The sequence below is a fragment of the Leptodactylus fuscus genome, chromosome 4 (genome assembly GCF_031893055.1).
Source record: "Leptodactylus fuscus isolate aLepFus1 chromosome 4, aLepFus1.hap2, whole genome shotgun sequence".
Classification (NCBI taxonomy): domain Eukaryota; kingdom Metazoa; phylum Chordata; class Amphibia; order Anura; family Leptodactylidae; genus Leptodactylus; species Leptodactylus fuscus.
Genome location: NC_134268.1, coordinates 119118722 through 119136484, shown reverse-complemented (window position 1 = coordinate 119136484; position 17763 = coordinate 119118722). Strand labels below are relative to the sequence as shown.

General features: G+C 39.9%; 1 protein-coding gene across 1 annotated transcript in view; it reads left to right on the top strand.

The window, feature by feature from the left end:
* The window catches only part of SLC6A3 (solute carrier family 6 member 3), a 109120-nt gene extending 94464 nt beyond the window's left edge, over nt 1–14656 (top strand). The window contains exons 13-15 of the mRNA XM_075271013.1: nt 5186–5353; nt 11176–11247; nt 14563–14656. Of these exons, the coding sequence (XP_075127114.1) occupies nt 5186–5353; nt 11176–11247; nt 14563–14586 (264 nt within the window). The 3' untranslated portion in view covers nt 14587–14656. The remainder of the gene's footprint in view (nt 1–5185; nt 5354–11175; nt 11248–14562) is intronic.
* The last annotated feature ends 3107 nt before the right edge of the window (nt 14657–17763 follow it).

Genomic DNA, 17763 nt, shown 5'->3' with positions numbered 1-17763 from the left:
GTTCCGATGACAGCCGGGAGCCTAATGAAGGCTCCCAGGCCTGTCATAGATATATATTACTATCGCGGCAGGTCTATGACCCTCCGCGATAGTAATGTATAGAATCTCCCATAGACGGCAATACACTTGTATTGCCGTCTATGGGACTTGCAATCAAATGATTGCAGGTTCAAGCCCCCTAGGCGGGGGATATTAAAATAGTAAAAAAAAAAAAAAAAACCACTTAAAAAAATATAATAAAAAATAAAATAAATAAAAGTTCACCTCCTTTCCCTAGAATACATATAAAAGTATAACATTACTGTGAAACATATACATTAGGTATCCCTGTGTCTGAAAATGCCCGGTCTACACCTGGCCCCACAAAAAAAACGCCCTATACATCCCCGTACAGCTGCAGGGTCACCTGTCAATGTGGCCTTGCAGCTGTTCCAAAACTACAACTCCCATATATTAAATATTATACCATTTTTTGCCTGAAAATTTTTTTTCCCTATTTTTCTCCTCTAAAACCTGGGTCTTATAGTCCGAAAAATACGGTGTATATATATATATATATATATATATATATATATATATATATATATATATATATATATATATATATAATGCTTGTCACATACAGTATGTGCATGATGTAGACCTGAGGAAGGTGGATATACAGTTGAAATGAGTCACAAGTACCTTTCCTGCAATAAATCATTGCATTAATTACATCTATAAGTGAAAGTTGTTAGCTGTTTTTGTCTGTCACATGATTCATTTCTTAGATATTTTACTTCTGCGCTACATAAATAGTTTTTGAATAGGTGTTCTTGCCACCTTTTATTAAATTCAATTTTGTAATTATCCTTGGACATTTCTGTTTTGTTCCTCCAATGCATAATTGCTTTTCAGAACATCATTAGCTAGGTGATTATTTACATGTAATTATTATTTTTTGTATGAACCCCTTAAATAAATGCAGAAACGTTCACGTGTACAGTAAACTTGAAGTTAAGCTTTATTATGATCACTTAAAGGGGCTCTATCACTGGGAAAAGTCATTTTTAACTAATCACATCCTTGCATAGCCTTTAGAAATGCTATTCCACACTTACCTTTAGTATGTAGATTGCCTCAGTGGTCTCTGAATAAGTCCGTTTTTATTCATATGCTAATGAGCTTTCAGCCAGTACAGGAAGTTCCCAGCAGCAATCCTCTCTCCTATTATCTCCTATGTGTTGAGGCAAACAGGAAGCTGAGTCATCATCATCATCATCAGCAGTCTCCCATAGGAAACAACAGGAGAGGAGTGCACGATGTATCGTGCAACAGTCTAATTAGCATATGAATAAAAACTGACTTATTCAGAAACCACTGAGGCAATCTACATACTAAAGGTAGGTCTGGAATAGCATTTCTAAAGGCTATGCAAAGATGTGATTAGTTAAAAATGACTTTTCCTAGTGATAGAGCTTCTTTAAGTTACAAATGTATCTAGTTACTTTTTTGTATAAAAAAATGTACAAGCAGATCTATAAGTATAAATTGTATGTATATTTTGTAATGTACAACAAGGATTTTTTTTTACTCTTATCTGATTTGAAGAATAGAATACTTAAAAGCATTGCGTTTTATTCAAACAACATTTCTGAACAGATAATCCTACAGAAATGAATCCACAATAGCAATTCTATTCTCAATGTAATTCACAAATATCAATATAACCCCCCCCCCCCAAAAAAAAAAAAAAAAAAAAAAAAAAAATATTCCCAGTACATCAGTGGAAAACCACATGAATGGAAATACAGATAATTACACTTTATTAATACATAAGCAATAAAAATAGCTAGAAGTGAACATAATGCTCTTAATAACAAAGCAATAATACACAAAATAAATATATAAACATTACACAAGTTACAACCCAGTTATAACAATATTACAAAATAATCTAATAAATATAAAGAGCTAGCCACAAAAACTTTCTTTACAAATGTATACTGCTAAGTAATATAAATTGGAACTAAACACAGTAACTGTCAAATGTGTGCTAAATACCGTGATATACAAACCCATATGTTATGGCAATTTGAAATATCACAGTGGCAGTAAGATTTTTCAGTATGAACCCCTAAAATAAACACAGAAGTGTTCACATTTCTACTGTAACCTTGAAGTTTTGTGTAAGGACCAGTTATCCCTGCCCTTACTTAGAGTGTTCAATAGTTTGGGTGCGGATTCCCCTTTTACATGTCAATCCCTTTTGGCTCTAATCACGGTCATCCCTAAGCTGGGCAGGGACCATACTTCCTGTTCTAACTTTTGCCCGATCTCCCTTCTTAACGTGGACATCAAATTGTACGCTAAAATGCTTGCGAACCGCCTCTCCCCTCTAATGCCCCGCCTTATCCATACCGATCAAGTCGGTTTTATCCCCGGTCACGAGGCCCGTGATAACTTGAATAAGACGCTTCTTATATTAAACGCGGCCCGCTCTCGCGCCCTTCCCCTTTGTCTATTGTCGGTCGACGCGGGAAAGGCGTTCGACCGGGTCCACTGGGGCTTTTTGAGGGCTTCCCTGGAACAGATTGGAATTGGCCCGATCTTCCTTCACAAGGTATTGGCACTGTACGGGGACACCTCCACTAGAGTGCGTGTGAATGGTATCTTCTCGGATCCCTTTTTGGTCCGCAACGGCACTCGACAGGGGTGCCCCCTCTCCCCTCTTCTTTTTGCTATTGTGATGGAACATCTTGCAGTGGCTATTCATGCTTGTTCAGACATAATGAGGTTTCCTGTGGGGTCCGCCGAGATTAAGACCACCCTCTATGCGGACGACTTATTGCTCTATGTTACTCAACCCTCCCGTTCTTTCCCGGTGATCCTCGACGAGTTCTGTTGGTTCGGCGAGGTCTCTAACTTCCAGGTTAATCTCTCTAAGAGCGAAGCCCTTAATGTCTCTCTCCCCTCCTCTGAGGTCTCCCTCTTATCCTCACGGTTCCCCTTCCGGTGGCAGCCCCGTGCCATTAAATACCTGGGGGTCCAGGTCCCTTCTGACCCCAAGGACCTGGTGGACCTGAACTACTCCCCTCTCCTCAAGAAAACCGCCTCCGACTTGAGTTCTTATGGCTCCCTAGGACTGTCCTGGTTCGGCCGTATCAACGTCCTAAAAATGGATGTCCTCCCCCGCCTCCTCTATCTTTTCCAAGAGCTTCCGATCCCGGTCCCTGGATGTTTCTTCTCCGCTCTTAGATCCCTTTTTGGGCGGTTTATATGAGGCCCCTCCCGAAGTAGTTACCTGACCCGCTCCTCTATTACCGCGCGGCGGTCCTCCTACGCCTTATAGACTGGCGCTACAGACGTGGCGATAAACAATGGGTTTCCCTTGAAGAGAAACTCACCTCCTCCTTTCTCCCTTCCATCCCCTGGGTTCCTTCCCATCTCCGTCCTGTCTCCATTCGCTCCTCCCAGTTGGCTATTAATTTTCTATCAGTGTGGGATAGCCTTTGCAGGTCATCCGCTATTGCTAGGTTCCCCGATCCCTTGAGTCCTCTGTTCAACAATCCCATGTTCCCACCAGCTGTCTCTGCTCCCCGCTTTCTGAGTTGGGCTGCATCGGATTATATCTGTCTGGGATCCATTTGCGGCCCCTCCCCCTCCCTTCCCCCTTTTACCCAACTTCAATTAGCTTGTCCGGATTCGACCCTCTCTTGGTTTGAGTATCTCCAGCTTTCTGACTTCTGGCGCCGCTGCTCAGTGCCATCCTTCCTTTCCTCCCCACCCTTGCCTTTGGAAAGTCTGCTGTCGGGGGCCAGACCCCTTCCCCTCCTGTGCCCTCTCCCTCTTGTATGACGCCTTGCTGACTGCCGCCATTTCCGGCCCCCCCCCTTATGTTAGGTCTTGGGAGTCCGATCTGGGTGCCGCTCTGTCTGCCGCTGATTGGGACCGTTGCTTTCTCCTCTCCCACAGGTTGCCTTTACCTTGTAGTGCCCAGGAGAAAAACTACAAATTACTGACCTGATGGTATCTCTGTCCCAACCTCCTTCACAAAATCTATCCCTCGGTCTCTGAGCGCTGTTGGCGCTGTGGTATCGCGGAGGGTTCCCTCCTCCACATTTGGTGGGACTGTAGGGAGATACAGCCTTTCTGGTCTTCCGTGTTCTCCCTGTATGGGAAAATGTCTGGTCGCATCCTGACCCCTACCCCGCAGATTGCTCTCCTCTCCCTCCTCCCTGGTAAGCTTTCCAGTGTTAAGGGCGATCTCTTGCACCACTTCCTTACGGCCGCCAGAACGGTTATTCCCCGCCACTGGCGCAGCTCTACTCCCCCGTCCCTGCTGGAATGGTTACAGGAATTCCTGTTTATACATAGAATGGAGTACCTCGTGGCAATGGATTTGCCTGACTCCTCTAAGTTCAAGACCCTCTGGCGGCCGTGGGTGGTGTTTCAAGAATCTTCAGAGTTTTCAGCCCTGTTATCTTGACTCCCTTGGTGTGTCCACTCCCTGCATTTCGTACTCCCCCCTTCGAGTTTGCGCCCCCCGCCTGTCTCTATTTTCTTCCCCATCTCACTTGTCTGTTGTCTTGTCCTTTCCTTTCGTCTACCCCTCATTTCTGGCTCTGCCTTAGCCCTCACCTCTTTGTCTTTCTGTTTTGCGACCTCTTGTGCGGCCTTGATTTTCCTGTTGGGGTTGTACCCCTTACTTCTCATTTTGTGGCCCTGCGTGGCTCGCTTGTTGTTATTTGGGATGTGTTGTCCCCTTTATTTGTTTGTTCTTCCTGCTTATGTCTATTACATTGTTGTATTTAAAACCTTTAATAAAAATTGATTACACCTAAAAAGGACCTTTCACCACCTTCAACAATTCAAGTTCTTAGCATCTGTTAATAGGCGCTGCTTCAATGATTCTAGCACAGTTAGATAATATAATACATAGATTGCTACTTTGATATGAAGGATATTGTTAAGATATAATTAACTATTTGGTGAAGAAACAGTGAGCAGTGTCTTTCATGGATTGATCATCACAGTTTACAGGGCAAACATGGCACCTGCTGCAGAGATGTGGAAATTGTGAGTTTTATATTGTATAGAAAAGTCTCAACAAATATCACAGTTTTTTTTCTCTATTTTAATAGCACAATGAATCTATCTTTCAGCTTATTGTTAAAGTAATGATAATTTGCTTTTCTTTTTTCAGTTTGTTGTTGTTGTCAGTATTGTAATGTATACATCCCCAAAATATGGAAACTACACATTCCCAGAATGGGCAAATGTGATTGGATGGTTACTTGCTATTTCATCCATGGCAATGGTACCAATTTACGCTATATATAAATTTTGTACTCTACCTGGATCCTGTCGAGAAGTAAGTTATATATGTTGTGCATGTTATACACTGTATGTATATTGATAATATATGATGTTTTTGTATAATGTATTATATGCTAAATTTTCTTTGAAAGGGAGTGGCTTTTACAACGCTTTCACTTAGACATTTAAATCACTAGACCGGGTAACAAATGGGCATATTGGGCCTTACAGAGATGCTTTTTGTAGCTGCTCTTCACTTTGGATAATAGAAGAAATGGTGGCCCCTATACAGGTGTGGGCTGGCCAATCCATTGTTCTATTTCATCATACATTGGGCATGATGGGTATGATTTATACTTTTTCCACAGTGTCTTCTGGGAAGAGTTCTGCAAGGATTTCAGCCTCTTATCAGTAGAGGTCAATGGGATTGAACTCTTGAGTTGGCTCACTTACTGTTAGTGTCCTCTAATTCTGACCCATCTCCACATAGAAGACATGTGCATCCATTATAAATCATGATAAACAATTTACTCTATTCCCAGTTACCCCATTGACCTTCTGTAGAGACACCAGCCCTCCCTGATCTATGAGTGAGACAGAAAACTTCCATCCCCTTATGCAGATGCTTTTAGAGCCTTCCACCCCAAGGTCTGATCTCTGTTGGGTCTTGCTGAGGTGGAGGTGAAGGCAGGCTTGAAGGTGTGAAATAAGTTCTCTAGGAGTTATACGTTATTTAGACATACTATTGTTTAAGAATAATTAGGCTTTTCTGTGTGCTGTAATGTTTGGATAATTCCTTTTCCACTATGGTGGAAAGTGAATTGAGCGTTCTTCATGTAGACCCATGAGTCTATACAAGAATAAGAGTTAGTGATGTGGTATCCCAAGGGATGCAGGTGTTATAGTAGGACCTAATGGAGATAGTAGTCCCTCTGATAGCTGAGCTTTTATAATGGTCACGGTAGCTGTAGTGGTGGTCCTGACTGCGGGGCACCTCTCATAGGACACACAGCAAGTCAATTTTCAAAAGAAGGATAGCAAAAGACACAGTCCTTTGTTAACCAAAAGTTTCTTTACGGAGTACTCTCATAAAGTGCAGCAATACCTCACAGTGATACAGTCTTATGTACAATACAGCAGGGTGCATGTGATGCAGGATTCCCTTATAAACTGACAAGGTAATGGCCGATACTGACACAACTTTCCTCAGATTTGGTAGTTTAGAGTATTGAGAAGACACAGTCCAGATTATAGCTACAGAAGAGGGATCTACACTGGTTGGCTCCCGGCGGGTGACTAATTTGGGGTATATGTAGTTACTCACAGTTACTGGGCCGCGGTATCTGATAGCCAGATACAGAACTAATACACGTGGCCTGGAAACCACGGAGCACTGGACATGACCGGAGGCCTTCTTTAGGTCCAGGAATGCAGAAAGGCTCCTTTATAGCTGCTCCTTTCTGTCAGGTTCTCTCCTTCTTGGAGACAGTATAAGTATGGCTGTTATCCCCTCTGTATGGACTGGTGAATGGTCCTAGGAGACTCTGTATCTTACATGGCCTGTGAGACTCACCATGTAGTTCCTAGGTTTGGCAGGAGTAATCTGAATATCCTGCCTGGAATTGGTGCTGTTACCTCACACACTACACTCTACAGAACATGGCTGCTCTGGTATCCTTTCTCCTGCTAAAAGGAAGGCGGGGCTAAAGTCTCCACCCACAGCTTACTAGAAACTTCTCTGAAGCTCGTGCTGTGTATGGAGTGATTGGGTTCCTATATCACATGCACATACACAGAGTGAAACATAGGTGGCAGCAGAATAGTACATGGCAATAAACACAATGTAGGCACACAGGAAATACAGATTATACAATAGATAGTGATACTCAGTATTAGTACATTGTGAAAAACATTACATTACATAGCATACAACTATTATAATGGCAAGAAGGAGTGTACTGGGACAATACAGTGATGCCATACACAGATCTGTGTGGCGGGTGGTTAGTGATATTTACCACAATATGATTATGTGTATTACACAGTATAATAGGCTCTTCACAGTGCCCTCTGATATAATGCTCCACAGTCATTGCTTTGAAATGTATTTTTCTCACAGATTAGTAAACATTATTTTTTAAGTAAAATAAAAAAAATACTTTTCTAATAACTCTGCATTTAAGCATCTACTTTATGGTCACAACACTGAACTTTTACTTTTACTGGCAATTATCATAATGATAGTAATTGAAAAATACCTAAATGATAAACACAATGTACTCATACAGTACAATACAGTCCTATGAAAAAGTTTGGGCACCCCTATTAATCTTAATCATTTTTTGTTCTAAATATTTTGGTGTTTGCAACAGCCATTTCAGTTTGATATATCTAATAACTGATGGACACAGTAATATTTCAGGATTGAAATGAGGTTTATTGTACTAACAGAAAATGTGCAATATGCATTAAACCAAAATTTGACCGGTGCAAAAGTATGGGCACCCTTATCATTTTATTGATTTGAATTCCCCTAATTACTTTTTACTGACTTACTGAAGCACAAAATTGGTTTTGTAACCTCAGTGAGCTTTGAACTTCATAGCCAGATGTATCCAATCATAAGAAAAGGTATTTAAGGTGGCCAATTGCAAGTTGATCTCCTATTTGAATCTCCTCTGAAGAGTGGCATCATGGGCTACTCAAAACAACTCTCAAATGATCTGAAAACAAAGATTGTTCAACATAGTTGTTCAGGGGAAGGATACAAAAAGTTGTCTCAGAGATTTAACCTGTCAGTTTCCACTGTGAGGAACATAGTAAGGAAATGGAAGACCACAGGGACAGTTCTTGTTAAGCCCAGAAGTGGCAGGCCAAGAAAAATATCAGAAAGGCAGAGAAGAAGAATGGTGAAAACAGTCAAGGACAATCCACAGACCACCTCCAAAGAGCTGCAGCATCATCTTGCTGCAGATGGTGTCACTGTGCATCGGTCAACTATACAGCGCACTTTGCACAAATAGAACCTGTATGGGAGAGTGATGAGAAAGAAGCCGTTTCTGCACGTACGCCACAAATAGAGTTGCCTGAGGTATGAAAAAGCACATTTGGACAAGGCAGCTTCATTTTGGAAACAAAAATTGAGTTGTTTGGTTATAAAAAAAGGCGTTATGCATGGCGTCCAAAAAGAAACAGCATTCCAAGAAAAACACTTGCTACCCACTGTAAAATTTGGTGGAGGTTCCATCATGCTTTGGGGCTGTGTGGCCAATGCCGGCATCGGGAATCTTGTTAAAGTTGAGGGTCGCATGGATTCCACTCAGTATCAGCAGATTCTTGAGAATAATGTTCAAGAATCAGTGACGAAGTTGAAGTTACGCCGGGGATGGATATTTCAGCAAGACAATGATCCAAAACACCGCTCCAAATCCTCAGGCATTCATGCAGAGGAACAATTACAATGTTCTGGAATGGCCATCCCAGTCCCCAGACCTGAATATCATTGAACATCTGTGGGATGATTTGAAGCGGGCTGTCCATGCTCAGCGACCATCTAACTTAACTGAACTTGAATTGTTTGTCCAAAATACCTTTATCCAGGATCCAGGAACTGATTAAAAGCTACAGGAAGCGACTAGAGGCTGTTATCTTTGCAAAAGGAGGATCTACTAAATATTAATGTCACTTTTCTGTTGAGGTGCCCATACTTTTGCACCGGTCAAATTTTGGTTTAATGCATATTGCACATTTTCTGTTAGTACAATAAACCTCATTTCAATCCTGAAATATTACTGTGTCCATCAGTTATTAGATATATCAAACTGAAATGGCTGTTATAAACACCAAAATATTTAGAACTAAAAATGATTAAGATTAATAGGGGTGCCCAAACTTTTTCATAGGACTGTATGTTCACCAGAATCCATTGCTGAGTAATGCCGCACAGTGGCCCTACAGAGTATAATATTCTCCCCACTGTTGTCCCATACACTATAATGCCCCAGAGTGGCTTCACACAGTATATTATGCTCCCCAGAACCACCCTCCACAACAGTATAATGCCCCACAGTGGCCCCACCCAATATAATATGCTCCCCAGAGCCCCCACACAGTATAATCATCCATAGTGGCCCCAGACAGTATAATATTTTTCCCTGTAGCCCCACACAGTATAGGAGGCTCTTCATAGTGCCTTCCATTATAATGCTCCAGAGTGGCCCCACACAGAGTATAATAGGCTCCTCACAATACCTTCTCTCAGTATAATGCTCTACAATGGCTCTACACAATATATTAGACTCCCAAGAGCCTCCTATATTAATGCTCCATAGTGGCCCAAAACAGTATAATATGCTTCTCAGAGCCCGCCCCCCATAGTATAATATTTCACAGTGGCCCCACACAGTATAATATGCTCACCAAAGTGGTCAAATTCACTATAATGCACCATAGTGTTCCCACACAGACCTCAGAGTATAATAATTAGGAGCTCAGGTTAGGTGAGGGAAAGTAAGAAACAGTTATACTCACCTTGCTTCACCTCTCCTGGGCATTCTTGCATCGTTCACCTGTCTCTGCCGGCTTCCCCTTCAGGTCTGAGGCTGATGTCACATGGCAAAGATATCACCACTGTGGAATGTGATTGGGCCTCAGCAGTCACCTGGGGGAAGCTGGTGATATGACACCAGCACACCCCACTTATCCATTGAGGTCCAATCGCAGTGTTGACATCGGGAACATGTGATGTCAGTCACAGGCTAGAAATGGTCAGAATATGACTCTGTAAGTCCAGGGGAGGTGAGTATTAGAAATAAGCAAATTTTTCAAAAAAACGATTCAATACGAATTAATTTGTGGTGAATTGCATTAAAGAACAGCCATTTCTTGGCTGCCGAGAGCCTGTATAGTGGTGTAGACCACTTTGTCTTGAAGTGGTTCTTAGTGATTCCCATTAGGGGACCTGAACCAGCGATGCACATGCATTTCAGTCTATAGAGGAAGTCAGCCTATGCAGATACATTGGCTGACTTCCTTACTTCTGGGCAGGATCAACCAGGTACTGGGAGTATTCGCCAGACCCTGGGCATGTAGACGATGCATATGGCTGCAAGCATAGCATTGTGGGTGATCCCGCATTCCCAGAGTTCAATGCCTCATGTCCTAACGAGCAGCAGCCATTTTATGAAAAAATGTGATTCCTTACCACAAGTGTGAGGAAATCCAGATTCAATGTGAATCAAATATTTCCTGACATTCGGATTGAATTCCACTTTGTTAGTTTTGATTTGCTCATCTCTAGTGAGTATAAATGTTTGCTATTTTTACTCACTTTCCCTAGGCTGGCTTCTATTGGAAAGGGGCCCAGCAGCTATGTGTCTGGGCCCCAGCCATGCGTAAGACGACCTCCTAAGTCCACCTTCGGTTGAAATCAACTTTGGCCATTTATTTCTTACTTGAAAAAAGTTTTTATAATAACAAAAAAGAAGTTATGATCTCATAGATCGTAACAAGTCCTATAAGGAATATGAAGTTTGAGCCAAAATGGTCCATATGCCACAACTTATATATATATATATATATATATATATATATATATATATATATATATATATATATATATTTTTTTTTTTCATTTGCTTGCTGGAAAACACACCACAAACACTATCCAAACTAACACACAATTACAATTTCTGGTTGGATGTACAGTATACTAACCAATTTGTTTCTCTTTCAGTTCAATTACAAATGTTTATCTAAAATTATATTTTTAATATTAATAAATGTAGAATTTATTATAAAGTAAGTCTAATGTACCTATACATTTGCATAGTGCATAGCAATCTGCTAAGTAATATGTTTATATTTACTGTATTTCAGAAAATTGCCTATGCTATAACTCCTGAAAATGAATATGATCTAATAGAGAGTGGAGAAGTGCGTCAGTTTACTGTAAGTTATTTCCTGTATTTTATTTGGGACAAGTTTTATAATATGAAATTTATACAGCCTGTTTAAGAATGTTTTCCAGTTCCAGAAAACTAAGCATGAAAGTACTTAACAGGGGCATGTTAAAAATAACAAAAGGTTACTCACCCTTCCATACAATTATGGCCGATGTTAGGTCTTTTTAGTTTTTAAAACTTTTTTTTTTTAACTCCCCATCCTCCATGGGACTGGAAGCTGTAATATTTTGTTTGCACGTCCCATAGACTGAATTCCAACTGTATTGCAGTCTATGGGATTTTTGTCACATAACTATTTATAGACCAGCATCAGTATCTATATTACTAAGAGAGGACTGGGAGCATTCAATAGGCTTCTGGCTGTCATAGGAACAGGATGGCTCTCACAAGATTGTGGGAGCTGTACTGTTTCTATTCTAGTCAAGAGTGTAATGTCAAAGGTACAGGGGGGCATTTTTTTTAATATATACTTTGAAGGGCCATTAATGCAATGTCTGAGATCAAAATGAACTCTGGTTGCGGCATTAGCTCTGAGTCTCTGCTGTACAATGCAGCAGAGACCTGGTGACTATGGTGGCCACTCTGCTGTAGTTAGGGGTAAATAAACCAAACATACATAAGTAGCATAAATGGCAAAAGAAACAGTCAGGGAAAGTGGAAAGTTGATATGATAAACAAGTAACAAATAACACATAAACAAAATTGGTGTAAAAACAAATATCCACTAAATTATATTATATTATAAATGACATTTATATTTTTTTGCTAATTTCTTGTTAGAGGTCTCTTCTGTTGTAACTTTATACTGCTAGTTGGAGGGGGCCAGCTTTTTTTTGCATGAGTTATATAGGTTTGATACATCTTAATAAGCCCTTGTGGTTTCGCAAAATAGATGTTGGTAACCGGTATACATATTGTATGGAAGAACCATCATTTTAATAATAGCTGCTCTATCCAACCAAGACAACATAGGCTTTTTAAAGTCCAGCAGTAAATAAGTAACTGTTTTCAATATAAGTTATAGCAAGTAATTTTCATACAAAAAAATTGTACAGTGACTAGTTAATTTAATGGCCAGGTCTCCTGCCATTTGTAAAGAAAAAAGTTTTGGAGGATTGTTCTTTCTGAAGCACTAACAATTAAACCCAAAATTTGGGATTTGGTTGGGTTGACTTTACAGTAAGAAACCAGTTCAGAAGGACAGACTAGATGCAAGGCAGTGAAAATCACATTTTTGGTATGCAACCCAATTTTATTGTTGACAGGGTCAACTTGAATGCCCGTTATGTCAAGATTAGATTGGACGGCCTCCGCCAGGAGTTTTATGACCATAGGAAATATAATAGTGGCAGTGGACAACCCTTGCGGATACCTTTACAGAGAGGAATTTGACATAAACCCTGACACCAGTACCCTAGTTGAGAAATTGGAGTATAAAGCTAGAATGGCTGTCTTCATAAAATCTCTAATCCCAAAGTTTCTACACTATCCAAAGATGCCTTTTTATTCTGCATTTCAGCTCCATTTACATGAAAATCAATGTTTTATTCTCAGCTGAAAAGGGCTTTAGGGGTGTTTCTGCTCCTGCTGGGAATCTTTAAAAGATGTAATGCATCTTTGGAAAGTGTGGAAACTGCCATAAAAGCTACTGTCATTAGTTTGATACCAATATAACACAATAAAACCATAAAGTATAACTCATAGTGGAGTTGGCACTGAAATCAGAAGGTATAAAGGTGCAATATGCGAGATAAGGTACTCAATGAAACCAGTAAAGTCTCTGGCTGGAAGCCCAGGTAGAACTCACAGAAGTATAAGCTATTCAGTATACCAAATCAATCAGGGGTGCTCTTCCTGCTTGTGGACACTCATTCTGAGGCCTGAGAAGTGAGGAAAGGCTGTGGCATAGGAGGAGATGCTCTGGTCTCCATGATATTACCGATGATGAGCTTGGTAGGGAATCCCCAATGATATCTGATGCTATTATCTCTCAGAATTTATTTTAGACACTAGGTCACGTCTTACATGCAAAGTTGCTACTAGCAAGTCCAGACAATGTCTGCTAAAATTGTACATCGCCGGGACTGCAGAAAGGAGAGATTTTTTAATATGATTGAAATGAATTTGGGCAAGAGTGTCTTGTAGGGATCTGCCTACAGCATCTGCAGCTTTGGAGTTGAGCCATTTCACCTCCTTCTCCAAATTATCACTGTTACCTATGGTGTATTAACAATACACAGCATGGTGTATAATACTAATTGATTTCTGCAATGTACTTGGTTGTGAAATCCTCCCCATGGAAAATAATGTAGTCCCACAGAGTGTTTATTAATAATAACAATTGTAGCATTAAGCCATTACAAAATAATATAAAAGAAGTAGATACATAGTATGAAATAATTATTTAAATGATTTATGTCACTCCTTTACCAGGACCACATTAGTATTGCTATACCGTATTCAACAGGAAAGAGCGAAATAAGAGTGTATTTTCCTTGACCTATCATTATTGGTGCTGCACTATCGAGTGACTTAGTGAAGCATGCTAATAATAGGGTTAAGAATGTAATTAGTAGCGCCTGCTACTGCCGGCCACATGCTAAATCGGAACATTCACCCTGTTATTGCCTTCATTGTAATGTTACATCTAATAGCCTCAATAATGAGAAAACCAGAACTACTAAACATAAACACAAGAGTTAAGAAAGCCTGAAGTTGTCCACATGTTCTTTTTATATATGAGCATTAAGGCTGAGGCCTTCTTGCTTGCAGGATTTTCTCTTTGCAATCTTTAGGGCTCATTCACACGTGAACAAAGGGGTGGATTTTGACAGCGAATTTCGGATTTCAAAATCCGCCCCTTTACAATGGTGGTCTATGCAGACTGCCGGGCTTCTTTTTTCCACTAGCGGCAGGCTGCTGCTAGCGGAGAAAAGAAGCGACATGTCCTTTCTTCAGGTAGAAGCCGCGGCGCGCTGCACATGTGAACTGACCCTTAAGCGGGTTTGGGGATGGAAATGCTGGTGTGAGTCCAGCCTTAGAAATATTTTGTCTAAGAGTGAATATCTTTGTAATTTTGTGATAACTGTAGGCATTATATATGGCACCACATAGAGTACTTACAGCTTGGTAGTGCAGAACTGTGGGGACTTTATGTACTTCTATACAGATACTGGGCAGAATGTTTTCATGTGTTTGGGGCCTAATACAATACAACATTGTATCTCAGAGATATGTTTGTATCTTGGTTTATTAATTGGTTTTATACATGTTAAGTATATTTCTTAATGTCTCCTCATAGCTTCACCATTGGATGAGTGTGTAAGATAATTTACAAAGGATTCCGGAATATCATCACCATTTCTAGAAGATTCACAAGTTTTGTAACAAGAAAAGACACTTAAAGTATGTCTTATCTGATGAGAGGCATTATTGTGTATGCCAAGAAAAGTTTTCTCTTCAGAATGTTTGCTCAGTGTCTGAAAAATATAGATAAGTATCAAAGCTGTCTTCAAAGCTGTCTTGTCTTTGTGTAATGTTTTACTACTATCAATATTTTTTTATTTTCTTTTTAAATATATTTGATATATTTTATCTGAAATGTTGTTGATAGAAGTACAAAATTCCTACAAGTTCAGTATATGTAGACTGGGTGCAGTGTACCAAAATATTGAATGAGAAGCCTAGTACAATGTAGTGACAGCTGTGGTACAGAAAGCTATGACATCAGTGACATACCGCTGAGATCAGCATATCTGTGATTGTCCTCTCTAAAACTGCACTCAGTATTAAACTTTGCAAAACTCACGTGTAAACACATTCTCTGCATTAAGGCTATAAAAACCTTCTCTTTACCAATTTAACAAAACCCCTAAGTAACAGTTTATTCAGCTTCCAGTATCTGCATTCCTACTCCTAGTGAAGTCCTGTGTACTCTGAACTTATCCCATGACTGGGAGCTGTCTGCCACCATTTATAGGCTCATGAGTGGAGACTTCCTCTTCTCTACTACACTCTAATTTGAAATATAGTATTGTCTGTGCCCAGGATAGATAGGTCTGTTATTCGTATAGTCTCTATGCTCACAGACGCATGTTGTATCTGTTTCATACAGATGTAGTAAAGTTGAATTCCCACTTAACACATTAACAAAATTGTAGCATAGAATTAACATGACTCTTTAAGGGCTTCAGCAAAAAAGTATTGTCGGAAAAAAACGAAGCGGAAACACATCACATTTTCTCTGCAGTGCTTTTAATAGAAAGTAAGTTTCTGCTTCCATTATACTTATAGGGAAGCTGTAGGTTTTTGTAGGTATAATTGAAATATTGTGATTTCTAAAAACGCAGCAGTTTTGGAAATCACAGCATTTTTCTGCAATGTGTGGATGAGATTCACTGGAAAAGATTACAATAGAAGATCACACCTCCACAGATAAAACAACTGACCCATCATTACAGCCACTACTGACAATAGATAGTGCCAAAGCTTATCTACTTCCCCTCCCTACTCAGAGTGTGTTTAGATCTCAATGAGTTGGTTCCAGTCTATTGCTGCCCATAATCATATCATTAAACTGCTGTTAACAGACACTCAGCCAAGAAGACAGACCCCATAATAATATACTGCTAGACTGTCAGGAATGATCTTCTGACAGTGAAGAGCTATCGGTAGCGGAACCGATATCTCTTCCCCCGGAGCACATAATGGGAAAGCCGACAGTACGCTGCATTCAGCAGACTGTCAGCTTTCTAGCGGTATATAAAACAACATGTGCCTGAGGACATGAAAGGTCCTCTTTAAATAGTACATCAAGCACAAAACTAAATATACTTGTTTCTCGAGAACTGTGGGGACTAGAAAGAAAATTCCAACTGTGCTGAAATCAGTGAAGAAGCCCCTATTAACAGATGCTAAATACTAGTAAGGACTAGCCCAAGCCCTAAAAATATCCCTTGAACATGCCTAACTTATAACTTAGCTAGCCAACCTAATATTACAGTAGATATCATGCATTATTCAGGTATCCAATGAATGAGAAATGCGACTAGTTACACCAGAGAGCACGATTTCAATACTTAACACCAATGCCTGCATTACACATGGTAATATTAGTCTTCTGTTTAGATGTTCAACTCATTTTATGGAGCTGCCAATACACAATTCTTGTGTTGATGTAATTTCCACAGGGAACTCTAAGCACCTAGTCTGTGCATTACCTTGTCCCACCTATGTTAGGTGCTTCCACTGCACAAAAGTAACACAGTTGACTGAAAGTAGAGTCATATCAAGAAATTGTGGAAAAGGTGGCAGCTGATAGCACTATAGTGTCATGTTTAAAGCTATCTTCAATATGACCCATCTTACATAGCCACATAATGTCTATGGAGACGACATAACTATGAGCTTTACTTATCTGTTTTGCAATGGTTGGTGTTGAAGCACCTGAGCTCAGTACTTAGGAGGGGAATCCACATATGTTTTTTTCAGTTACTCCAGAGAGCACATCTTCTTTATTTTACATCACTACAGCCAATGCCTACATTGCTGTTCTGGGAATCTGCTCTTGAGGACCAAATTTAAAGGAGCCTGTTGGGTCCAAAATGCCTTCCAAACCAATAATATTAAAGCCTAGGGGCCTTTTACAGAAGCAGAAACATATCTTTGTTGCCAGGATATAGATAAGCAAATCAACCTGCAAATACAGGGGTGTGGGCCTGTTTTGTCAGATTTGCCTACAAACAGTTTCAAGTGTTACAACTCTCCCTTGGAATGTCGCTCTTTAGTCATGATGACTGTATTGTTTCATTAACTTGTAGCCACATTGCACTATTATTGGTTTGGGTGGTATTTTAGACTTGACGTATTTTTTTGTTTAGGAAATTTACATGTAAAGTTTCTAAAATGTATACTATCTATATATAGTGCCATAAAATGTGTATTATAAAATAGATTATAATTTTTAACTGTGCTTTAATATTCTAGAGATATATATAATACAATTAAAATAAATTATATTAAAATAAATTGTATCTTACAGACACTTGAATGCGAAATGTTCCACTTTCTATATTTCTCCTTTAAAAATGTGTATCTAGCATTGTAGCTACCGTACTCGTATCCATTGTCTAACTGATAAGAAAAGGTGTAACATTGTATGTGTCTGTCATGTGGAATGGGCTGATATCACATTACTACAGGTTGAATTAAATGGAAAATTTCACTGGTACATATATATATATATATATATATATATATATATATATATATTTCATTTTGCTCTTAAAGAGGACCTTTCACCACTTTTGGGCACATGCAGTGTTATATACTGCTGGAAAGCTGACAGTGCGCTGAATTCAGCGCACTGTCGGCTTTCCTGATCTGTGCCCGGTGTAAAGAGCTTACGGTGCCGGTACTGTAGTGCTCTATGGTCAGAAGGGCGTTTCTGACCATTAGCCAGAGACGTCCTTCTGCCTCGCGGCGCCTATCGCGCTGTGCTGTG